This window comes from Oncorhynchus gorbuscha, linkage group LG10, assembly GCF_021184085.1.
Source record: "Oncorhynchus gorbuscha isolate QuinsamMale2020 ecotype Even-year linkage group LG10, OgorEven_v1.0, whole genome shotgun sequence".
In the NCBI taxonomy this organism is placed as follows: domain Eukaryota; kingdom Metazoa; phylum Chordata; class Actinopteri; order Salmoniformes; family Salmonidae; genus Oncorhynchus; species Oncorhynchus gorbuscha.
In genome coordinates this window covers 23,573,385-23,598,573 of record NC_060182.1, presented here as the reverse complement: position 1 = coordinate 23,598,573, position 25,189 = coordinate 23,573,385, and the positions used below count along the sequence as shown (strand labels likewise).

Here is a 25,189-nt window from a genome sequence, read left to right as displayed (position 1 = left end):
ACTCTCCAGTTCCGCAGGCCCCTGGGAAAGCCCAGCGGAAGTCTGATATTAAAACTCCAAAGGTAGAGAAGATAAAGGTAGAGAGGAGGAAGAAGCTTGAGGTAGGAGAGAACAAGGAAAAGGGACGACCTAGAAAGAGAAAGAAGAAGTTTGAACCAGTAGCAGCCACAGGAGAGCCTGAACATTCTGCTGAAGGCCTACTTCCTGGTCAAAGTGGACCAGTCACTACCATTGGTAAACCATGTCTGACCAGTGGCGAGACCCCACCAGTAATCAAACCCAAGAAAGTTAGAGTCAAGAAAGTAAGTGTTCTGGAGCCGAAGCCACACAAAATAGCAAAAACCGACATTGACACTAAACCCAATGATGATGACAATAACGTCAACGACGGCGACGACAGTTCCACTGCGGGTAATGAATGAGCAAACTACTTTAATACTGGAAATTATTGAAAAATGGTTACATATTTTTCAACTAGATATAGTTATAACCCAATGATTATAAACTCTAAACCAATGGCATTGTTGATGGATGAGTCATTTGGTACTGATCTGATTCAACTATCTTTGTTCTTTGTACAGGTGACACTCCTAGAAGGAGGATAGCAACAGAGGAGCAGGTCTACTTCCCTCTGCTCCACGGGTAATGATACATACACTCTGATTTATACAGTTTATGGAGCGAGAAGTCCCCCTTAATTAGGCTTTCTCTGTGCCAAATACTTCTAGTGTGTTGAAAGTGCAGAAGGTTTATGTTCACCCATAAATACAAAACCCCTCAGTTTCATCCTTCTATTCTAGGCCCACTGCATGGATACTATGTGCTGCTTTTACTCTGTTGAATGTGGTTCTTAACTGACTTTTTATTGATTTGTGCTTTAGCTGGAGGAGGGAGATCCGGGTCAAGAAGAATGAGGACCGACTCAAGGGCGAGACCTGGTACTACAGCCCCTGTGGGAGGAGGATGAAGCAGTTTCCTGAAGTCATCAAGGTAAATGGCCCTGAGTTACAGTAAAACCTCACCACAGGAGCCATTTTGGCACAACATAATCTTACTGTCAATTTATTGTATGAGACACGAGAGAACTTCAGCAGCTATAAATAGCCCTTGATACAATGGGTTTTCTTTACCTCAGGGCATTTACCACATCAGACAGACACTTATTTTGGGTGAGAGATTGACTGTGACCATCTAAATTAAGAGACCATGGAGAGGCCATGTTTTTAGCATACAGGCATAACTGTAGCTGCATTTGATCCCATTTAATCAACTCATCATTTGCTCATACTGTGGGTGGATGACTCGGTGACCTATGACCTGTAATTTTCCATGTTCCTCTGCTCTGATGCCACTGACTGATGATCCTGTTCTCCCTCAGTATCTGAACAGGCACCAGGACACTGCTGTGACCAGGGAACACTTCAGTTTCAGCCCCCGCATGCCTGTAGGAGACTTCTACGAGGAGAGGGACTCCACTGAGGTGTGTGTGAATTTATTGTATTTGCTGACATCTTTCATCATAAATACCTACAGTAATAACTCGATGCACACTGTCAGTGTAATATCATAAAACACATTTCCCATAAACCTTTTCATATGATCTCTTCCAGGGAGTGAAATGGTGCCAACTGGCCAATGAGGAGGTGCCCTCCATGATCATGGCCATCACAGGCCGACGTGGCCGACCTCCAAACCCTGACAAAGAGATGCCCCGGCCCCGAGCTCGTCGTACCAAGGGTGGGCCAGTCCGAAAGCCCGGGAGGCCGCCCAAACCCAAGATGGTGGACCTGCTGAGCAAGGTGGACGCCAGAATGCTGAAGAGGCTAGAGGCCAAGGGTGAGTGGAGGTCATAGCCTGGCGATATGAGTCTGTGTTCACTGGTTGGAAAGTAAGCTCCTGTACAGACTTATTCAATGGCACAAAATAATCAGCCATGTTTTATTGTAGAATCTGTCTGCATCAAAAAGCTTCAATTAGGTTGGGGATTTTGAAGTCTCCAATGTAAACGTGTTTATCTAATTTTAGATGGTCTGACTGAGGAGGACAAGGAGAAACTTGTCAAAATCAAGAAGAAAATGAAGAGAAAGGTACGGTATACAAAGCATCACAATCTGAAGACGTGTTGTAACATTACATGTTGGTGGTGTATCCAACACACTTAAGGCAAATGGTTCCATTCCTCTCTTCTAGGCAAGGATGAAAAGAAAGGAGGATAACAAGAATAAAAAGATCCGACAGGAGAAAAAGCAAGCGAAGGTAAGGCATATTTATAAATATATTTTTGTTGTTGTTGACCAAAGCAATAATCGGACACACTCTCTATTTAACAAACCCCTCTTACCCTCTGTTCAGCTGGACAAGGAGACAAAGGAGGTGAAGGCTGAACCAGCCGACCAGGAGGCCTCACAGCCGGCCCCACCACAGCCACCCGCCCCTGAGCCCAAGAAGCGCGGCCCTAGGAAGAAGGTTGAGGTGCCGCCACCGGTTGTGGAGACTGACCAGGAGAGGTTGGCCAAGGGGAAAAGGGTGCTGGGGGCCAGGAGTAAGGCCAAAGCCCTGGCTGCGGCCCAGGCAGAGGCGGAGGCTGCGGCCCAGGCAGCCCTGGCAGCTAAGAAGCAGGTGGAGAGGAGGGCCCAGGCCCAGAGACGGCTGGAGGAGAGGAGGAGACAGCAGATGATCCTGGAGGAGCTGAAGAAGCCCATTGAGGACATGTGTCTCACAGACCACCAGCCCCTTCCGGAGCTGTCTCGGATCCCTGGCTTGGTTCTTTCTGGTGTGGCCTTCTCCCACTGCCTGACTGTGGTGGAGTTCCTGTACTGCTATGGCAAGGTGCTGGGCCTCCACATCCCCACTGATGTGCCTAGCCTCAGCACCCTGCAGGAGGGCCTCCTGGGCCTGGGAGACAGTCAAAGCGAGGTCCAGGATCTGCTCATAAAGCTGGTGGAGGCCGCACTACACGACCCAGGCCTGCCACCCTACTACCAGGTGTGTGTTGTTGACTGTATGGAGTTTTGAAATGGTTGTTCCTGAATATTTGTTTGACAAAGCGCTGTCTCCATGTAGACATTTTACTGTTAGCTATAGTTTACCAATTAAAAAATGTATTTAGCTGTATGTTACATGTAAACTCTAGTTCATCAGATTTACCTAGTTCAATGTCTTAAATCTCCCTCTTTCTCTCCCTCCAGTCGGTGAAGATCCTAGGGGAGAAGCTGGTGGACCTGGAGCTGACTCGCAGCACAGTGTCTGAGGGCCTGAGGATCTTCCTGGAGTCCCATGGCTTTGACATGGAGGTGTGCAACGTGCTGCGGACCAAGACCTTCCTCACCCTCAACCCCGACACCAAGGCTGCCATCCTGGGCTTCCTGGTGGAGGAGCTCAACGGCAGCAACATTGTCATAAGGTCAGGATGACAATACACAGAGAGAAACTAAGCAGTTAATAACAACCATATCCTAAGTATGATGCAGATATATTTTACAGCAAAAATGTGTCAAAAGAAACCCCTTCTGGAAAGGATATCCCACATTTAAAGTAAACCCTGTTTGGATTGTTTTGCATTGCAGTGAGATTGACAACACACTGGAAAACAGGGCTACTTACAGGAAGAACAAGTGGATCATCGAGGGGAAATTGCGCAAGTAAGACCAGTCCCAGCTCCTTGAATTTAGATTTGTTTTAGTTTGCGGAAGGAGAGTGTTATTTCACTGGGGCTTTATGTGTGTGATCTCCCAGACTGAAGGCAGCTCTAGCACGGCGTACGGGGCGGTCTGAGGAGGAGCTCTATCTAGAGGAGAGGAGGCGCAGTGTCAGGGTGGCAGAGGAGGAGAACCTCAGTCTGGAAGAAAGTGGCGGCCCCATGGAGAGGGGCAGCCGCCGCCGCACACCCAAGGAGGAGCCCAAACTGAATGAAGTGCGTGTGTGTGTTTGTGTCAATCTCAATGTGTTGGTGAGGGTGTCTGTATTATACTCACCAAATGTCCTTTCCACAGACTGACAGCCCCACCAACGCCAGCATTCCAGAGTTGGAGAGGCAGATCGATAAGCTAACCAAGGTAAGGCATTAATTTTGTTCTTCTGTAGTGTCTTTTCTATCATTGTAACTACATTGTGTTCACAGTTCTGAGTTGTTTTGTTTGAGGAAAATGTCACCCTACATGACCAAAAGTATGTGGACACCTGCACATCGTTGGTCCACCCTATAACAGTCTCCACTCTTCTGGAAAGGCTTTCCACTACACGGTGTAACATTGCTGCGGGGATGTTCAGCCGCAATGGAAGCAAGTCGAATGGCAGGCCAGTCAAGTTCTTCCACAACGATCTCGACAAACCGAGATCTGGACCTCGCTTTGTGCACGGGGACATTGTCATGCCGTAACTGGGAAGGGCCTTCCCCGAAATGTTGCAACAATCGTCTGGAATGTCATTGTATGCTGTAGCATTAATATTTCCCTTCACTCTAACTAAGGGTCCTAGCGCGAATCATGAAAAAACAGCCCCAGACCATTATTTCTCCTCCACCAAACTTTACAGTTGGCATTGTGCATTAGGGTAGGTAGCTTTCTCCTGGCATCCACCAAACCCAGATTTGTCCGTCAGACTGCCATATGGTGAAGCTTGATTCATCACTCCAGAGAACGCCTTTCCATTGCTCCAGAGTCCAATGGCGGCGAGCTTTACGCCACTCCAGCAGACACTTAACGTAGGGATAGGCGTCCCGTCAACAGGACAGTTATAAATCAGATTTTAGAGAAACAAAAAATGTCGGTACATATGTGTCTTATATCGGCTGAAAGCTTAAATTCTTGTTAATATAACTGCACTGTCCAATTTACAGTAGCTATTACTGCGAATAAATGCCATGCTTTTGTTTGAGAGTTCCTAACAACAAAACACCTTTTTTCACCGCGATAGGTTTGATAAATTCACCGCTGAAGGTGAAATGTATACTTAAATCAGAACTAGATTTCAGAATTGTATCATCCGAAGGCTCCCAGACATAACATGAAGTGTCATTTGGTTAGATAAAATACTTTTTCATATCCTGCACGTTTGATTTTGTATTTCCACTCGTTCAATTTGCAAAGAAAGGAATCTGTGAAAATCTAACCCGAAATGTTGTTTCAACCAGTCAAATCACATTTGTATTTATTCCTCCGATATCCTAGAACGTAACCAGACTTCACTATATAATTAGGAGTGTACTATATCCTATAGGACACCAAATTTGGTCAGATAGCGACGCCTTCATGGCGCGCCGGTTACGTGGTTGGTCTTCACTTGATTGACTGTAACTTTGTCAAATAAGCAGCAATCGGGGTCCAACAACGCTAGCTAGATAGCCAACGAGCTGGGCTTTGCGGGAGTATGCGGAAACTCCGTCTCTGTCGCCAAGTTCTGCTGCTAACCTTGTGCGACAGCAAGCCTTTTCCTTTTGGACAGAAATTACAAGAATATGGAGAGTTTGCAAATGTTGAATTTACGATATGGCTGCTAAATCAAAGTCCAAGTATACAGATTTGACGATATTCTTGCAGAAAAATGTAAATGTCTCCTTCATGATTTGCCCAAATGTACCTGGGTGACTTCACACTAAATGTCATGTAGTTTGCTCATACTTCAAGTTATGAGTCTGAAACTTTGCACATGCACTGTTGCAATCTAGTGGACACCATCGGAAATTACATCCAGAGTGATGGCCAAATTTGGGACCTTCCTGTTGCATTTCGAAGATGGTGGTAGAAAAAATGTTTTTGTTTTTTGTAGTCTACCAGATCTATTGTGTTGGTTTTTGTCTTTTGTATTTTATTCGACCAGATCGATTGTGTTATATTCTCCTCCATTCAATTCACATTTCCACAAACCTCAGTGTTTCCTTTCAAATGGTACCAAGAATATGCATAGCCTTTCTACAGGCAGTTAGATTTGGGTATGTCATTTTAGGTGAAAATTGAAAACGCGCTTCATCACTCGGCGGTCCCGTTCTGTGATCTTGTGTGACCTACCATTTTGCGGTTGAGCCGTTGTTGCTCCTAGGTGGTTCCACTTCACAATAACAGCACTTACAATTGACCGGGGCAGAGCTAGCAGGGCAGAAATTTGGTGCCACAATGAACTGCGCTCTTGAGTAAGGCCATTCTACTGCCAATGTTTGTCTATGGAGATTGCATGGCTATGTGCTTGATTTTTATACACCTGTCAGTAACCGGTGTGGCTGAAATAAACAAATCCACTAATTTGAAATGGTGTCCACATACGTTTTGGTGTATGTGTGTGATTTATTTATTATTATTTTTTTCTCCTCCACAGCGACAGGTGTTTTTCCGTAAGAAGCTGCTCCAGTCCTCCCACTCCCTGCGGGCGGTGTCTCTGGGCCAGGACCGGTTCCGCCGGAGATACTGGCTCCTGCCCCACCTGGGAGGGGTGCTGGTGGAGGGGCCTGAGGAGATCCTAGGTGAGTTGCAGAGCAACTGCCCTCAACCCTCTGCTAGCCATCTTTTTATTGACTCTAAACATATCCATCCTTTCTGTCTGTTAGCGACAGAAGATATCCTGGTGAAGGAGGTGCCCGTCACTCTTCTGAAGAGGGAACCCAAAGTGGAGGAGAAGCCCACTACCACCGCCCCTCCCGCCTCCTCTCCCCAGTCCAAGACCTCCTTGCCCCCTAAAGAGGACCCTCTCCCCGGCACCGCCTCTCTTATGAGCAGTCCCAGGGCCCGGGGTCGCCCCCGCAAGATCAAACCAGAGGTGGAGCTACACCTCCGCACCGCCAAGTGTCGCCGCCGTCGCCGTAGCAGCAAGTCCGGCGGGGAGGAGTCGGGGCCAGGCGTTTCCCCCGGACACCACCACCACCAATGGAACAGAAGACTTCACTCAGTCCACTTTCAGTAACTGTCTCAGCCAATTTCAGGGCGCCTTAACCAACGGGACGGAGCCAATAACAGGGACGGCACCTAAAGGCAGACTACAAGAGGATAGCGTGAAAGAGATGGCGGAGAAACAGGGGCAGTGGTTCAACCTGCTGCCAAAACAGCCTTGTGACAAAACCTCTCTGACAGAACCTCAGACCCCCCCCAGCAAGCCGCCCAAACGCCTCCCTCTGACCCCCAGCACCCTGCCCGCCCTTGCTGCTCCACTGCTGCAGGTGATTCCCCCCTCAGCCCCCTGCACACACTTCAGGACCCTCATGGGAGAGAACACTCAACATAAGTTACTACTGTTGAACATGTTTTCTTCATCAAAGATGATTTTTATCTCTTATTAAACTATCTTTCTCCCTCTCTCCAGTCTGTATCAGACCCCACACCTCAGGTGACCCCCAGCCCAGCCAAACCAGGGCGCAGGCGGAGGAGGGGCGGCAGTCCTGCCCGCAGGGCTGGCGCTAGAGCGGCTGCAGCTAAGCGTCGTGGCCGCCCTTCTTCCACACTCTTCCAGGAGATAGAGCAACAGTACTTCACTCAGCTCGTGGTCAAGCCCATTCCAGCATGTAAGCCATTCAGTTCAATCCTTTAAAACATTTATTTTTTTACACATGCTATTGAAAACTACCTACGGATTATCCAATATCATCTGTAGTGTCTGACGATGACACTTGTCAGCAATGTAAACATAATGCAATTTGAGCTTGGGATTTGGCTTACATGATTATGTATGGTTATCCGAAGTAGCAAAACTCTTATACAAGATCTAATCATATGCTTATGTGTGGTTAGCCGATTATGGCTAGCATGGTTTGCTAACGTGCAATGCTATAGGTGTGATGCTGGTGTCAAGTGCGTGTGTTGCTGTTGTTTTTTTAGCAATGGTGCGTGGCTGGTGGTGGATAAAGGAGCCTGAGGACCTGACGGCCACCCTGCAGGCCCTGCACCCACGAGGCATCCGGGAGAAGGTGCTCCACAAACACTTGGCCAAACACATGGAGTACCTGGCTGAGGTCTGCACACGGCCAATCAACGGTGAGTCAGTGAACACTGGTGAGGAAAAGATGGGGATATGAAAAGTCATAGTGTGTCAGATTTGGTTGTTTCATAGTGAAGCTTCTTTGCACATCAATGGGACTTTAAAGAAAGTATGTTGTTGTAATGAATGGAAACGGGATGATGACACTTTCCTTGTCCTTTTTTCTCTTCTGTCTATTTCTCTCTATCCCCTTGCATCTCCCTTCTCTCCGTCCCCCCGTCAGACCCTATATTCCAGGTGAAGGTGAAGGAGGGGGAGGCCCTGCTCGAGTCCCTGCAGCAGCCATGGCAGGTCCAGGAGCGGGCCCTGGAGACAGATGTCGGAGCCCTCCGCTGGGTGGAGGACCTGGAGCAGAGGGTCATTGCCGCCGACCTGCACCTCAAGGTGAGATGCCAGGGGGACAGAGGGGCCCTGTCTCAATACTCTAAAGTTTATTTCTATCCCTACTGACATCCCTCATCTGCACTCTCTGGAAACACAGATAGTGGAGAGTTGATCCTGAAATACATTTCCGTCATATCATCCCCAAATTTACCGCCTTTTCAGATCTGTGCAGACCAAGGCAAGGAGGACACTTTAGACTGTTGGGATGCATGGGTAGGGTGGGTGCCTGGTAGTTTGTAAAGTAAGTTGGGTTTGAAATGTCTAGAACTTGTCAGTTTATATTTTGTCGTTTTTTTTTTCCTGTTTATTTTTTACTATGGCTGCAGTTGCATTGAATGTCCAGAGGGTGGCGTAGGTGGCATGTGCTGCTGCAGTTTGTACAGTGACCGTGTCCCCCTCCTGGCATTGTCATACAAAAACAGGGAAACTTTTCACACTCATCACATCATATGTCCATTACTTATATTTCAAGATGGCTCCTCAGAATGGAAGGAGCGACACTGACAATAACACGGAAACGCCAGCCGCAGGATTCCAGGTACAAACCAGGTTTTCGATCTACAATTCACACATCCTCACCCTTCTTTTGGATCTACACTCTTTCACAAGTCTTCATGTTTCCCTTTTAAGAATTATTTTTTGTCACCTCCTAAAATTTAAAAGGAGACGCTGTGTCTGAAATCTGTCTTGTCTACTACTTAAACTGCATACTGTGTACTACATACTATTTGGAACATACTTTTAAGTAAAAGTGGATACAGTAGTCAACGACTAGGCTCATCCTACTGAGAATACGTTATCAATGTGCAATTATATTGATTTCTGCCATTTGTTAATTTTGGTACAGCGCGATTATCAGCTGTTGTCACACACGTGTCTGGAAAGACGATACTCTTCAGCGAATTCTACTAAATGAAAAGCCAAAATGAGTATGACATCCTGTCATTTAATGCATACAATTTTTTTGAAATGTCACATACTATTAAAAAAAAATATTTGTATGCCTACTATTTAGATTGCAAGTACAGGTATTCGGACACAGCCAGTGTGTCTAGAGTTGTTAAGTCAACACTCCTGCTCCTAACACTGTTTGAAATAAGCGCTCTCTGTGTTCCTTATATTCACCCAACCTCTGGTTTTTAGGGGCCTGCTTTTATATTTTGAAAATAGTTGTGGCTTAAAAAATGTATCATTTGATGTCTGCACTCACTTACCTTACCTCACCTCGCCCACCTCACCTCGCCCACCTTACCTCACCTCGCCCACCTCACCTCGCCCACCTTACCTCACCTCGCCCACCTCACCTCGCCCACCTTACCTCACCTCGCCCACCTTACCTCGCCTCGCCCACCTTACCTCGCCTCGCCCACCTTACCTCGCCTCGCCCACCTTACCTCGCCTCGCCCACCTTACCTCGCCTCGCCCACCTTACCTCGCCTCGCCCACCTTACCTCGCCTCGCCCACCTTACCTCGCCTCGCCCACCTTGCCTCGCCCACCTTACCTCGCCTCGCCCACCTTACCTCGCCTCGCCCACCTTACCTCGCCTCGCCCACCTTACCTCGCCTCGCCCACCTTACCTCGCCTCGCCCACCTCACCTCGCCTCGCCCACCTCACCTCGCCCACCTTACCTCACCTCGCCCACCTTACCTCACCTCGCCCACCTTACCTTACCTCACCTTACCTTACCTTACCTCACCTTACCTTACCTCAACTTACCTTACCCGCCTTACCTTACCCGCCTTACCTTACCCGCCTTACCTTACCCGCCTTACCCACCTTACCCGCCTTACCCACCTTACCCACCTTACCTTACCCACCTTACCTTACCCACCTTACCTTACCCACCTTACCTTACCCACCTTACCTTGCCCACCTTACCTCGCCCACCTTACCTCACCTCGCCCACCTTACCTCACCTCGCCCACCTTACCTCACCTTACCTTACCCAACTTACCTTACCCGCCTTACCTTACCCGCCTTACCTTACCCGCCTTACCTTACCCGCCTTACCTTACCCGCCTTACCTTACCCGCCTTACCTTACCCGCCTTACCTTACCTCGCCCACCTTACCTCGCCCACCTTACCTCGCCCACCTTACCTCGCCCACCTTACCTCGCCCACCTTACCTCGCCCACCTTACCTCGCCCACCTTACCTCGCCCACCTCACCTCGCCCACCTTACCTCACCTCGCCCAACTTACCTTACCCACCTCGCCCACCTTACCTTACCCACCTCGCCCACCTTACCTTGCCCACCTCGCCCACCTTACCTTGCCCACCTCGCCCACCTTACCTCACCTCGCCCACCTTACCTCACCTCGCCCACCTTACCTCACCTCGCCCACCTTATCTCACCTCGCCTACCTCACCTCGCCCACCTTATCTCACCTCGCCTACCTCACCTCGCCCACCTTATCTCACCTCGCCCACCTTATCTCACCTCGCCCACCTTATCTCACCTCGCCCACCTTATCTCACCTCGCCCACCTTATCTCACCTCGCCTACCTCACCTCGCCCACCTTATCTCACCTCGCCTACCTCACCTCGCCCACCTTATCTCACCTCGCCTACCTCACCTCGCCCACCTTATCTCACCTCGCCCACCTTACCTTGCCCACCTCGCCCACCTTATCTCACCTCGCCCACCTTATCTCACCTCGCCCACCTTATCTCACCTCGCCCACCTTATCTCACCTCGCCCACCTTATCTCACCTCGCCCACCTTACCTCACCTCGCCCACCTTACCTCACCTCGCCCACCTTACCTCACCCACCTTACCTACCTCCAGTGGCGTGTATTCATGGATGCCAGAGGAAGCCAGGGTTCTCAAAAAAATGTAAAAAGTAAAAAAAAAAAGCAAACATACATTTATTTTGTCTCTCCGTTCGATAATGTTCTTTAAATTTGCAAGAGGCTGAATGTATCTCATCAGAGAAAGTATCCGAGCAAGTGAAACAGCCCCCATCTGTCTCTGTGTAGGCCATCAATCTGATGCTGTCTGGTCCAAAAGAGTATGACATGTTTGCCACCCGTAGCATTGAATGCAAGGGAAGCCAGCGAGCATTTAGCCTCCCTTGATTAAAATAATAGCCAATCAGCATTGAGCTAAACTGAGTGAGCTCAGCTGTGAATGGTCCTGGCGCACACCAAAAAACAGTGTCAAGGGAAGCCAGTTTGGATTTGGCGTCACTCGTATCACATCACATTGAGAGCATATATCATTGACCGAAACAACTTGAATTGTTGCATCCCATTGTGTTGTCCTCCAGTGGCTGGCTAGCTTGCCTAAATTGTCCCTTTCCTAAATTAGCCATGGCTGCAGTTGGGGATTTGGACTTGTGGTTTTACTTAATTCTCTGTACTGGCCAATGATTATTACTGTGATTCTGATCCAACTATTAATTCATACATTCTGCCCCTGGCCTGAAATGATGGAAGTTCAATATGTAGTTAGATGTAGAAGGCCCATGAAAGGAAGTTAGCCTTGCGCGTAAGGATTTTAGCCAGGTAGCCTGACCATGATAGACCATTTTGTTGACATGAGAGGATGGCGGCATTGGCGTATCTCTACAAGTAGGGTGAGTCAACATGTTTGTATACTTGCACTCACATAAATCAGTACCATGGACAGCCACATCATATTTAGCTTACGTTTGACTAAATAGTTTTTGGTATCTTTTAGTTGTCACCTGTATTAGACTAAGCATAGGTGATTTGATGTTGAAGTTGAATTGGTTCTGGAATAGTGGAAGCAGCTCCTGTTTTCTTTGCGACTTGCGGTAACTCTCTGGTTCAAAATGTAATAGTTGTTTAGTGGTCTGAAAATGTTGGAAACGTTAACTTGCTTAACCGTGCTGTAGGTCACTTAACTGTTTGTTACATACAATATGCTTTGTAGACTTCTCCGGACAGAGTTAACAGTTAACTTGCTCTCCCGTTTTGTGATGAAACAGAGGTGTGGTTGGATTTATTCTTATATAGGCCTAAAGGCAGAGACAATATCACCGTCACAAAGGCATTTAAACAAACAGGTTATAGAGCAAACAATGCAATTATCACAACACAGGTTGTAATATTAATTTTTTCCCCCAGTGATTTTACCCACGTACTGCTTACCTCGCCCGCCGTACCTCGCAACCCTTTTAAGTCTTGCTCTAGCTTCAAAGTCCTTTGCTTCACTGCTTTTTGATTGTCGAGAACTATAATATTCTATTTTCTGTCATTCTCCCTCCTCCCCACCTCAGCCCTACACAGTTCCAGAGGTGGACTCCACGCGTGACGACCTGCAGTACTACGAGCATGACGTGGACCCCCGGGACGACTGGATCGTGCGGACCAAAAAGGAGTGGTCAGACCTGCCCCGTGTGGCCAGCCACCCGCTGGACTTGGCCGTCCTGCGCCTGGCCAACCTGGAGAGAAACATCGACCGGCGCTACCTGAAGGAGCCCCTCTGGAACCTGGCCGAGGTGGTGCGTCTCGCCCCCCTCACCCCCGAGGAGAGCCAGATGGGCCAGATGGACGTCATGAGGTGGGAGGGACAGGGTTGGGGTCAGAGGTTGGAAAGGGTGGAGTGGAGTGTGATTTAATAATATCATGGATTAGATTTGTGTGGTATTTGGTCAAATTGCTCAAAGCTCTTCAGAGTGATTTAAACCTTCGTCTCACTTCAACCCTTTAATTTTGTTGAGACTTATTTTTATAATCTCTTTCCCACAGTCTGGAGAGTGAGATCACCCCCAGATTGCGGACATGGCGCCAGGCCCTGGACCGCTGTCGGAGCGCCCCCCAGCTATGTCTGTGTCTGCTGCAGCTGGAGAAGGCCATCGCCTGGGAGAGATCTGTGGTCAAAGTGGTGGGGACAAGCCCAGTAGCAATACTCAATATGTACACTGAGAATAGAAACCATTATTATGAAGGGAATAATGTTATGGATGTAAGTGAAACAAGCAATATAGAACATTCCTATGGCAAATATCATAGTAGTGACATGCTGATGAGATCATTGAGAAGACCCTTTGATCCAAAGCAACTTACAGTAAACACAGGTAGTATTGCACCGTAGTCTGAAAGACGGCAACCGAGCATTTCCCTTAAAGACAACTGTGTCTGTGTGGTGTTGTAGACGTGTCAGGTGTGCAGGAAGGGGGATAATGATGAGTACCTGCTGTTGTGTGACGGCTGTGACCGTGGCTGCCACATGTACTGCCTGAGGCCAAAGGTCACCCAGGTGCCAGAGGGGGACTGGTTCTGCCCCACCTGCGTCTCCAAGGTGAGGACTGACTGGGGCTGCACTCTGCTTGGCTACCCTTATGGACCACAACAGGGGTCACTGCTCATCTAACCAGGGGGGAGTTCAGAAGGGTGAACTGTTCAGACCATTCAACTTGGCTTAGATTAAGAAACTATACGCTGATTTTCTTTTTGTAAATCCAACCAAAAAGCCACGATGGTGCAACATAGTTACAATAGTAATATATGGTGAAACAACATGAACACATACACATATTTTTGTCCCCAGTGTATTAAACCATAATATTGTCTGAACCTACTTCAGAAACCTGCCACAGCAGTACCCTCTGATTTCTGCTCCCCGTGGTCTCCTTAACCTTTCTCCCAGGGCTGTCATTTCATCACTGTCTCACTGTGTCTTGTTGTTTATAAGGCTAGTGACGGTGAGTCACCACGTAGCAACCATCGCTCCTCCAAGCAGAGGACCCGGGTGAAGAAGAGGAGGTACGAAGATGACAGTTCTGATGAAGAGGCGGTGCCCAGCAAACGCAGCGGTGGTGGTGCTAATATAGCAACACGGCATAAGGACGGTGGCCCTGCCTTATCCTCCCGTTACTCTGGAGATGGAGGTCGCACAGCGGGCTTCTCACCCGCCAAGCGCCGCCGCATGACCACCCGCAACCAGCCCGACCTCACCTACTGCGAGTGAGTCTGACCTCAAATGAGTTATCGTGTCCTGTTGCTCCAGTGGTTTCTAGAAGACCATTAGATTCATGTTCTCACTATTGTGATGATAGTCCAGTTCTAACTGACGTTTGTTTGGTGTGTAGAATCATTCTGATGGAAATGGAGTCTCATTCTGACGCCTGGCCCTTCCTGGAGCCCGTCAACCCCCGCATGGTGCCCGGCTACCGACGCATCATCAAGAACCCCATGGACTTCCTCACCATGAGGGAGAGGCTGCTGCAGGGAGGGTATGGGGGCCACTCATTCTGTCTGTGTGTGGGTTTGTATTACTATGCTTGTGGGTACCGGAAGTGCCCTCAAGGATAGTGAAACAACGAAAATTCTCCTTTGTGGGGACATTTCCTTCATCCCCACAAAGAAAAAGGCTATTTTAAGCTTAGGGGTTATCTTTAGGGGTTAGAGAAAATATGATTTTAGGTCCCCACAGTGTTCAAGTCAAATGTATTTGTATAGCCCTTCGTACATCAGCTGATATCTCAAAGTGCTGTACAGAAACCCAGCCTAAAACCCCAAACAGCAAGCAATGCAGGTGTAGAAGCACGGTGGCTAGGAAAAACTCCCTAGAAAGGCCAAAACCTAGGAAGAAACCTAGAGAGGAACCAGGCTATGTGGGGTGGCCAGTCCTCTTCTGGCTGTGCCGGGTGGAGATTATAACAGAACATGGCCAAGATATTCAAATATTCATAAATGACCAGCATGGTCGAATAATGATAAGGCAGAACAGTTGAAACTGGTGCAGCAGCACGGCCAGGTGGACTGGGGACAGCAAGGAGTCATCATGTCAGGTACAGTGCCTTGCGAAAGTATTCGGCCCCCTTGAACTTTGCGACCTTTTGCCACATTTCAGGCTTCAAACATAAAGATATAAAACTGTATTTTTTTGTGTAGAATCAACAACAAAGTGGGACACAATCATGAGGTGGAACAACATTTATTGGATATTTCAAACTTTTTTAACAAATCAAAAACTGAAATTGGGCGTGCAAAATTATTCAGCCCCTTTACTTTCAGTGTAGCAAACTCTTGTAGCCTGTTGACTAAATATTATATTTCTTGCCTACGTTTACTGACACCAGTCATATTCAGCTGGTATTGCACGTTTGTAAATTCATAGTTTGTTCTGCGCTCTGGCACACTCCGATCCATCTATTCTGACAACAATGCCTTGGTGTATGTCATGGAACGTTGAGTTAAATGGAATCTATTTTTAAAACTTCTTATAAAGTTGGGTTTGTAGCATAAACTGGGAATTAAAAATGTGATTTTTTTTAATCAGGGTCCGTTTCATATCTGCACTTTAAACGTTAGTGGAGTGCTGCAGAGGTGGTTGTCCTTCTGGATGATTCTTCCGTCTCCAAAGAGGAGCTCTGTCAGTGACCATCGGGTTCTTGGTCACCTCCCTGAACAAGGCCCATCTCCCCCGATTGCTCAGTTTGGCCGGACAGCCAGCTCTATGAAGAGTTGGTGGTTCCAAACTTCTTTCTTTTAAGAATGATTGAGGCCACTGTGTTCTTGGGGACCTTCAATGCTGCAGAAATGTTTTGGTACCCCTCCCCAAATCTGTGCTTCAACACAATCCTGTCTCGGAGCATCTACGGCCAATTCCTTCGACCTCATGGCTTGTTTTTTTTCTTCTGACATGTACTAACAACCGTGTGACCTTATATAGATAGTTGTGTGCCTTTCCAAATCATGTCCAATCAATTGAATTTACCACAGTTGGACTCCAAGTTAAATAAACATCTCAAGGATGATAAATGGAAACAGGATGCACCTGAGCTCAATTTAGTCTCATAGCAAAGGGTCTGAATACTTACGTAAATAACTTATTTCTGTTTTGTATTTTTAATACATTTGTTAAAATTTCTAAACTGTTTTCACTTTGTCATTATGGGGTATTGTGTGTAGGATTTAAAAAATATATATCATCCATTTTAGAGGCTGTAACAAAATGTGGAAAAAGTCAAGGGGTCTGAATAGTTTCCCATGGCACTGCATTTCAATTGGGAAATTCTTAATGGTTGTGTTTTTGTATTCTTCTGATTGGGACCTACTGGTTATGTCAGTTTATGGACTGATTATCCTTTGACATCATGCTGTGTGTGACTGCTGTCTTTCCATCGGCCCTATGCAGTGGTGTAGTGGTGCTTTAACATCCTTCTGTGTGTGACTGCTGTCTTACTGGAGGCCTATAGGTTCACCACCCTACTAACCTGTCACACACGGAGGACCTATAGGTTCACCACTCTACTAACCTGTCACACACGGAGGACCTATAGGTTCACCACTCTACTAACCTGACACACACGGAGGACCTATAGGTTCACCACCCTACTAACCTGTCACACACGGAGGACCTATAGGTTCACCACTCTACTAACCTGTCACACACTGGAGGCCTATAGGTTCACCACTCTACTAACCTGTCACACACGGAGGACCTATAGGTTCACCACCATACTAACCTGTCACACACGGAGGACCTATAGGTTCACCACTCTACTAACCTGTCACACACGGAGGACCTATAGGTTCACCACTCTACTAACCTGTCACACACGGAGGACCTATAGGTTCACCACCCTACTAACCTGTCACACACGGAGGACCTATAGGTTCACCACTCTACTAACCTGTCACACACGGAGGACCTATAGGTTCACCACTCTACTAACCTGTCACACACGGAGGACCTATAGGTTCACCACTCTACTAACCTGTCACACACTGGAGGCCTATAGGTTCACCACTCTACTAACCTGTCACACACGGAGGACCTATAGGTTCACCACTCTACTAACCTGTCACACACGGAGGACCTATAGGTTCACCACTCTACTAACCTGTCACACACGGAGGACCTATAGGTTCACCACCCTACTAACCTGTCACACACTGGAGGCCTATAGGTTCACCACTCTACTAACCTGTCACACACGGAGGACCTATAGGTACATTTACATTACATTTAAGTCATTTAGCAGACGCTCTTATCCAGAGCGACTTACAAATTGGTGCATTCACCTTATGACATCCAGTGGGACAGTCACTTAACAATAGTGCATCTAAAACTTAGGGGGGGTGGGGTGAGAGGGATTACTTAACCTATCCTAGGTATTCCTTAAAGAGGTGGGGTTTCAGGTGTCTCCGGAAGGTGGTGATTGACTCCGCTGTCCTGGCGTCGTGAGGGAGTTTGTTCCACCATTGGGGGGCCAGGGCAGCGAACAGTTTTGACTGGGCTGAGCGGGAGCTGTACTTCCTCAGTGGTAGGGAGGCGAGCAGGCCAGAGGTGGATGAACGCAGTGCCCTTGTTTGGGTGTAGGGCCTGATCAGAGCCTGGAGGTACTGAGGTGCCGTTCCCCTCACAGCTCTGTAGGCAAGCACCATGGTCTTGTAGCGGATGCGAGCTTCAACTGGAAGCCAGTGGAGAGAACGGAGGAGCGGGGTGACGTGAGAGAACTTGGGAAGGTTGAACACCAGACAGGCTGCGGCGTTCTGGATGAGTTGAAGGGGTTTAATGGCACAGGCAGGGAGCCCAGCCAACAGCGAGTTGCAGTAATCCAGACGGGAGATGACAAGTGCCTGGATTAGGACCTGCGCCGCTTCCTGTGTGAGGCAGGGTCGTACTCTGCGGATGTTGTAGAGCATGAACCTACAGGAACGGGCCACCGCCTTGATGTTAGTTGAGAACGACAGGGTGTTGTCCAGGATCACGCCAAGGTTCTTGGCGCTCTGGGAGGAGGACACAATGGAGTTGTCAACCGTGATGGCGAGATCATGGAACGGGCAGTCCTTCCCGGGAGGAAGAGCAGCTCCGTCTTGCCGAGGTTCAGCTTGAGGTGGTGATCCGTCATCCACACTGATATGTCTGCCAGACATGCAGAGATGCGATTCGCCACCTGGTCATCAGAAGGGGAAAGGAGAAGATTAATTGTGTGTCGTCTGCATAGCAATGATAAGAGAGACCATGTGAGGTTATGACAGAGCCAAGTGACTTGGTGTATAGCGAGAATAGGAGAGGGCCAAGAACAGAGCCCTGGGGGACACCAGTGGTGAGAGCGCGTGGTGAGGAGACAGATTCTCGCCACGCCACCTGGTAGGAGCGACCTGTCAGGTAGGACGCAATCCAAGCGTGGGCCGCACCGGAGATGCCCAACTCGGAGAGGGTGGAGAGGAGGATCTGATGGTTCACAGTATCGAAGGCAGCCGATAGATCTAGAAGGATGAGAGCAGAGGAGAGAGAGTTAGCTTTAGCAGTGCGGAGCGCCTCCGTGATACAGAGGAGAGCAGTCTCAGTTGAATGACTAGTCTTGAAACCTGACTGATTTGGATCAAGAAGGTCATTCAGAGAGAGATAGCGGGAGAGCTGGCCAAGGACGGCACGTTCAAGAGTTTTGGAGAGAAAAGAAAGAAGGGATACTGGTCTGTAATTGTTGACATCGGAGGGATCGAGTGTAGGTTTTTTCAGAAGGGGTGCAACTCTCGCTCTCTTGAAGACGGAAGGGACGTAGCCAACGGTCAGGGATGAGTTGATGAGCGAGGTGAGGTAAGGGAGAAGGTCTCCGGAAATGGTCTGGAGAAGAGAGGAGGGGATAGGGTCAAGCGGGCAGGTTGTTGGGCGGCCGGCCGTCACAAGACGCGAGATTTCATCTGGAGAGAGAGGGGAGAAAGAGGTCAGAGCACAGGGTAGGGCAGTGTGAGCAGAACCAGCGGTGTCGTTTGACTTAGCAAACGAGGATCGGATGTCGTCGACCTTCTTTTCAAAATGGTTGACGAAGTCATCTGCAGAGAGGGGAGGAGGGGGGAGGGGCGGAGGATTCAGGAGGGAGGAGAAGGTGGCAAAGAGCTTCCTAGGGTTAGAGGCAGATGCTTGGAATTTAGCGTGGTAGAAAGTGGCTTTAGCAGCAGAGACAGAGGAGGAAAATGTAGAGAGGAGGGAGTGAAAGGATGCCAGGTCCGCAGGGAGGCGAGTTTTCCTCCATTTCCGCTCGGCTGCCCGGAGCCCTGTTCTGTGAGCTCGCAATGAGTCATCGAGCCACGGAGCGGGAGGGGAGGACCGAGCCGGCCTGGAGGATAGGGGACATAGAGAGTCAAGGGATGCAGAGAGGGAGGAGAGGAGGGTTGAGGAGGCAGAATCAGGAGATAGGTGGGAGAAGGTTTGAGCGGAGGGAAGAGATGATAGGATGGAAGAGGAGAGAGTAGCGGGGGGAGAGAGAGCGAAGGTTGGGACGGCGCGATACCATCCGAGTAGGGGCAGTGTGGGAGGTGTTGGATGAGAGCGAGAGGGAAAAGGATACAAGGCAGTGGTCGGAGACTTGGAGGGGAGTTGCAATGAGGTTAGTGGAAGAACAGCATCTAGTAAAGATGAGGTCGAGCGTATTGCCTGCCTTGTGAGTAGGGGGAAGGTGAGAGGGTGAGGTCAAAAGAGGAGAGGAGTGGAAAGAAGGAGGCAGAGAGGAAAGAGTCAAAGGTAGACGTGGGGAGGTTAAAGTCGCCCAGAACTGTGAGAGGTGAGCCGTCCTCAGGAAAGGAGCTTATCAAGGCATCAAGCTCATTGATGAACTCTCCGAGGGAACCTGGAGGGCGATAAATGATAAGGATGTTAAGCTTGAAAGGGCTAGTAACTGTGACAGCATGGAATTCAAAGGAGGCGATAGACAGATGGGTAAGGGGAGAAAGAGAGAATGACCACTTGGGAGAGATGAGGATCCCGGTGCCACCACCCCGCTGACCAGACGCTCTCGGGGTGTGCGAGAACACGTGGGCGGACGAAGAGAGAGCAGTAGGAGTAGCAGTGTTGTCTGTGGTGATCCATGTTTCCGTCAGTGCCAAGAAGTCGAGGGACTGGAGGGAGGCATAGGCTGAGATGAACTCTGCCTTGTTGACCGCAGATTGGCAGTTCCAGAGGCTACCGGAGACCTGGAACTCCACGTGGGTCGTGCGCGCTGGGACCACCAGAGTAGGGTGGCCGCGGCCACGCGGTGAGGAGCGTTTGTATGGTCTGTGCAGAGGTTCACCACTCTACTAACCTGTCACACACGGAGGACCTATAGGTTCACCACTCTACTAACCTGTCACACACTGGAGGCCTATAGGTTCACCACTCTACTAACCTGTCACACACGGAGGACCTATAGGTTCACCACCCTACTAACCTGTCACACACTGGAGGCCTATAGGTTCACCACTCTACTAACCTGTCACACACGGAGGACCTATAGGTTCACCACCCTACTAACCTGTCACACACTGGAGGCCTATAGTTTCACCACTTCGCAAACCTGTCTCAAATCTAATTTATTTGTCACATACACATGGTTAGCAGATGTTAATGCGAGCATAGCAAAATGCTTGTGCTTCTAGTTCCGACAATGCAGTAATAACCAACAAGTAATCTAGCTAACGATTCCAAAACTACTACCTTATAGACACAAGTGTAAGGGGATAAAGAATATGTACATAAAGATATATGAATGAGTGATGGTACAGAACGGCATAGGCAAGATATAGTAGATGGTATCGAGTACAGTATATACATATGAGATGAGTATGTAAACAAAGTGGCATAGTTAAAGTAGCTAGTGATACATGTATTACATAAAGATGCAGTAGATGATATAGAGTACAGTATATACGTATACATATGAGATTAATGATGTAGGGTATGTAAACATTATATTAGGTAGCATTGTTTAAAGTGGCTAGTGATATAGTTTACATCATTTCCCATCAATTCCCATTATTAAAGTGGCTGGAGTTGAGTCAGTGTGTTGGCAGCAGCCACTCAATGTTAATGGTGGCTGCTTAACAGTCTGATGGCCTTGAGATAGAAGCTGTTTTTCAGTCTCTCGGTCCCAGCTTTGATGCACCTGTACTGACCTCGCCTTCTAGATGATAGCGGGGTGAACAGGCAGTGGCTCAGGTGGTTGTTGTCCTTGATGATCTTTATGGCCTTCCTGTGACATTGGGTGATGTAGGTGTCCTGGAGGGCAGGTAGTTTGCCCCCAGTGATGCGTTGTGCAGACCTCACTACCCTCTGGAGAGCCTTACGGTTGTGGGCAGAGCAGTTGCCGTACCAGGCGCTGATACAGCCCGACAGGATGCTCTCGATTGTGCATCTGTAGAAGTTTGTGAGTGCTTTTGGTGACAAGCCGAATTTCTTCAGCCTCCTGAGGTTGAAGAGGTGCTGCTGCGCCTTCTTCACGATGCTATCTGTGTGGGTGGACCAATTCAGTTTGTCTGTGATGTGTACGCCGAGGAACTTAAAACTTACTATAATAGATATCAAGGCTGTTCAGATATTGTTTCAAGAAAGGAGTGTATATATTTGGCCCCAGGAAGCAGTTTTATGCGCTGAATGAATGGAAGCTGTTAATGAGTTTTTTTACTCCACTGGTTTTGGCTGGTCTCGAGTCCTCACTATCCCGAGACCAAGTCAAGACAGAGATGCAAATAACACTGAGACCAGACCGAGACACTCTATGTGGTCTTGACTACTACAACACTGGGTCCCCACAAGGATAGTAAAACTGTATCTACAACATGACCCAAACTTCCATAATGAGGCCGGTTCCTTTCATTTTCAACAATGTTACGGAAAATGTGTACGCTTATATTTGACCGGTTGATCTCTTCTCTGCTCTCCAGGTACTGCAGCTGTGAGGAGTTTGCAGCAGATGCCCATCTGGTGTTCAACAACTGCGAGCTGTTCAACGAGGACACGTCCGAGGTGGGCATGGCTGGACACTCCATGAAGCGCTTCTTCGAGAACCGCTGGGCTGAGTTCTACGCGAGCAAAGACCAATAGGACTCTTGTGCTGGGGGCAGGGTCACCCATTGGCTAATGCTTACTCTCCCATATATGTATATATGTATAGATCTATGTATAGATTTGGATATTTGTCTCTTCTTGTTTTTCCCTTTCTCTGCTTCACCTTTTTTAAAACCTCGACCGTTGGCTTGAAATTCTGTCGACGACAGAGGGGGATGTTTGAGCTCTCTTCTTCCCTCTGCACCCTGCCCTTCTGTACCTAGACACCTGTGTGGAATTTTCCTGTTGTCATGTTATCTCCTAAGCCACACCCCTTGTCTCATAAGGCCACGGTATTCGTCCATCCCTTCCTCTGGGGGCGGGAGGAGGGTCTGAGGCCCTGAGTGGATTGGGTTCTCAAACTCTGCCCTCTGACCGCAACAGGAGGTCTGCCAGACCAATGTGTCACTGCAGACCGGACATGCTCTGACCTCGTTTCCACCATATAGATCATAACCCTAAGGTCCTCTCTGAACTCAAAACACTTTGGGATTGGACCCTCTTTTAACTGTTCAATGGAAATGTAGTATGGTCTTATGCCTGAAGCAATTTTTCTCACTATATTTTTATTATATATTCTATATATGTGTATATATATATAGAGTACAATAGCTGGGATTATTTAATAGCAATAGCTTGTAGTGAATGTGTACAGACTATATAGTTGAGATGTCTAGACGATTTATGAAAAGGCCAGTAAAACAAAATGGAAAGGAGTGTTTTTTTTGTTTGTTTTTGTTTTTTCCCCTGAAGACTTACATTGTGTAACAACCCCTGACCTAACTCATACACAACCACACTCCTGCTGCTTTGTGAAGGTCACTGGTTTCAGAAACTGGAGGCTTTAGTGTCTTTTCTTTTCTGTCCTGTTTTTGTTTTTTTCTGCTCCATAATGACAACTAAGACCGGTAGTCACAGCAACGGGAATTGTCAGGTGTGGTGTGTTCATAGATGGTGTCAATAGAACTGAAATGACGCTACCGCCATTATTAAATGAGGTTTGCTTTGTGTTGCAGCTCTTTACCATATTGGTCAAATTGTGCAGAAAGCTAGCAGGCTGCTGAAATCTTATTGGTTGACTGTTCGCAAACAAAATGTCACGTTTTTTTAGCGACACCCGTTCATGGGAAGAATTGTTTTGATTTTACAGGAAATTGTCACTCAATATTTCTTACAATGCATTTGTTTTCTCACTAAATTTAAAGAAACAAATTCCTATGAAGGTCAACACTGGAAATGTTCAGTCTCATCAATTTCAAATGAACGTAGAAACACCCCCCAAAATAAAAGCTTGTTAACTTGATGTAACCGTTTAAAATTGGGGAGAAGCTATAACTCTTATGAATACTGAAGAATAACAGTAAATATGCATTGAGAGGTTTCTTCTGCTTGTGGGTTTCTGAATCTTGACAGTTAAGCGCAGGAACAGATATCACTTGTGTGTTAAGAGAAACATTTTGTTCTAGACACCTGATTAAAAGCCTTCAAAACAAGTATGTCCACATTTTGCTAAGCTCATGTTCCATTTATAAATATTTTTGTTGTTTTTTAAGTGGCCACTGTGCCCCAAAGTGGAGGAGTCATAATACCCATAAAATACTAGCGGTCAAACAGGGAAATAGTTCCAATTGTTTTTCCACCGTAAATTGTTCTAATATGGGGAAAAACACTTAAAGTAAGCGTTGTGTTTCGTGTAGGCTTACCTAGGTGTGACATTTTCATAACCATGTAAGTCTCTCTTGGACAAGGTGACTTTTTTTTATTAATATATTTTTCTCTTTTTACTCTGATTTGAAAATGCTAATTCGCATCAGAGTAGACATACAAAACGACAAAGCCCTGCAAGCTCCTGCATGTCATCGCTAGCTGACACCTTTAGTAACAGGTATTGTTAATTTAAAACTTGCACGAGACTTCACAGAATTGTCCATTTTTAATCTAATGTAGCCAATTTACACAATACCACATTTAGAAAACATGAGTTAATCCAGGTTTTCTTACCTTTGCCTCAATTCGGCGGTCTCGTCCAGATCATCATGGCATTTGTAGATATTTTTGATAGCCTAATTAGCAATTCATTTTGGGTGGGTAAATACAAGCGAATACATTGATAAGTCACCTTGTCTGAGAGATTTTAGAAGGTAATTGAAATGTCACCCCAGGGTAAGCCTAAATGAAACACAGTTTTAGAAACACAGTTTCTAAAATCCCCTATGGGAAAAATATTAATGGTGGGAAAATGATTGGAACCATTTCCCTGTTTGACCGCTAGGTTTTCTGGGTATTATGACTCCTACTGTGGTACTCTAGCGTGGCATGGTTGGTGTGTTATGGGAAAGGTATGAAGGCGGCATGACGATACTTCACAATCCGGGCTTTATTTAAAGCGTGGTTTCTTACACTGAACTCAAACTGGTCAATAGGAAATTCATTTTTGTGTTCTTTCTACACAAAAGGCACATTCCTTTTTCTATATAAAAAAAACTAAAAGACATGAATAAAACCAAATCTGGTGTTAAGTGAATTTTTCATAATGTACAGTTTTTGTGACTACATTTGTTCCTTTCTATATTTTTAGGACCAATATAATTTTTAAGAGGTATTACAAGACCATGTTGTATCTTGGTGATGTAACACGTGTGCATCTGTAGAATGTACTGTTAGTTGAATAAAAACCACATCTAGTAGAGACTACACTCTGGAACTGTCCCTGGGTCCTCATTTCATTCTCCTTTTTATTAAATCACAGAAGTAGGACATCCAATAAGAATTATAGGAACCAGCAAGCTAGTACAGTAAGTAGCCTGAATGGAGAGCGGTGCTGTACACCCATTCACAGACAACCCTATATACGGTGCATTCGGAAAGTATTCAGACCCCTTCACATTTTGTTACGTTACAGTCTTATTCTAAAATGGATTAACTCGTTTTCCCCCCTCATCATTCTACACACAATACCCAATAATGACAAAGCAAAAAAACGGTTTTAAGACACCTATGGACAGTTATCTTCTGGGTGACTCAAAAAACATGTCCTGACCACCAACCCAAGGT

The 25,189-nt window shown here is 47.3% G+C and overlaps 1 protein-coding gene across 1 annotated transcript in view; it reads left to right on the top strand.

Annotated features, from left to right (window-relative positions):
- Positions 1–24,839, top strand: part of LOC124046849 (bromodomain adjacent to zinc finger domain protein 2A-like) — a 32,124-nt gene extending 7,285 nt beyond the window's left edge. The window contains exons 6-30 of the mRNA XM_046367640.1: positions 10–411; positions 582–642; positions 882–990; positions 1,379–1,480; positions 1,611–1,836; positions 2,026–2,087; positions 2,191–2,256; positions 2,353–2,985; positions 3,189–3,403; positions 3,567–3,641; positions 3,736–3,913; positions 3,993–4,055; positions 6,310–6,454; positions 6,539–6,870; positions 6,902–7,144; positions 7,288–7,486; positions 7,800–7,955; positions 8,183–8,343; positions 8,816–8,881; positions 12,594–12,877; positions 13,066–13,201; positions 13,472–13,618; positions 14,012–14,283; positions 14,409–14,552; positions 21,973–24,839. Of these exons, the coding sequence (XP_046223596.1) occupies positions 10–411; positions 582–642; positions 882–990; positions 1,379–1,480; positions 1,611–1,836; positions 2,026–2,087; positions 2,191–2,256; positions 2,353–2,985; positions 3,189–3,403; positions 3,567–3,641; positions 3,736–3,913; positions 3,993–4,055; positions 6,310–6,454; positions 6,539–6,870; positions 6,902–7,144; positions 7,288–7,486; positions 7,800–7,955; positions 8,183–8,343; positions 8,816–8,881; positions 12,594–12,877; positions 13,066–13,201; positions 13,472–13,618; positions 14,012–14,283; positions 14,409–14,552; positions 21,973–22,132 (4,637 nt within the window). The 3' untranslated portion in view covers positions 22,133–24,839. The remainder of the gene's footprint in view (positions 1–9; positions 412–581; positions 643–881; positions 991–1,378; positions 1,481–1,610; positions 1,837–2,025; positions 2,088–2,190; positions 2,257–2,352; positions 2,986–3,188; positions 3,404–3,566; positions 3,642–3,735; positions 3,914–3,992; positions 4,056–6,309; positions 6,455–6,538; positions 6,871–6,901; positions 7,145–7,287; positions 7,487–7,799; positions 7,956–8,182; positions 8,344–8,815; positions 8,882–12,593; positions 12,878–13,065; positions 13,202–13,471; positions 13,619–14,011; positions 14,284–14,408; positions 14,553–21,972) is intronic.
- The last annotated feature ends 350 nt before the right edge of the window (positions 24,840–25,189 follow it).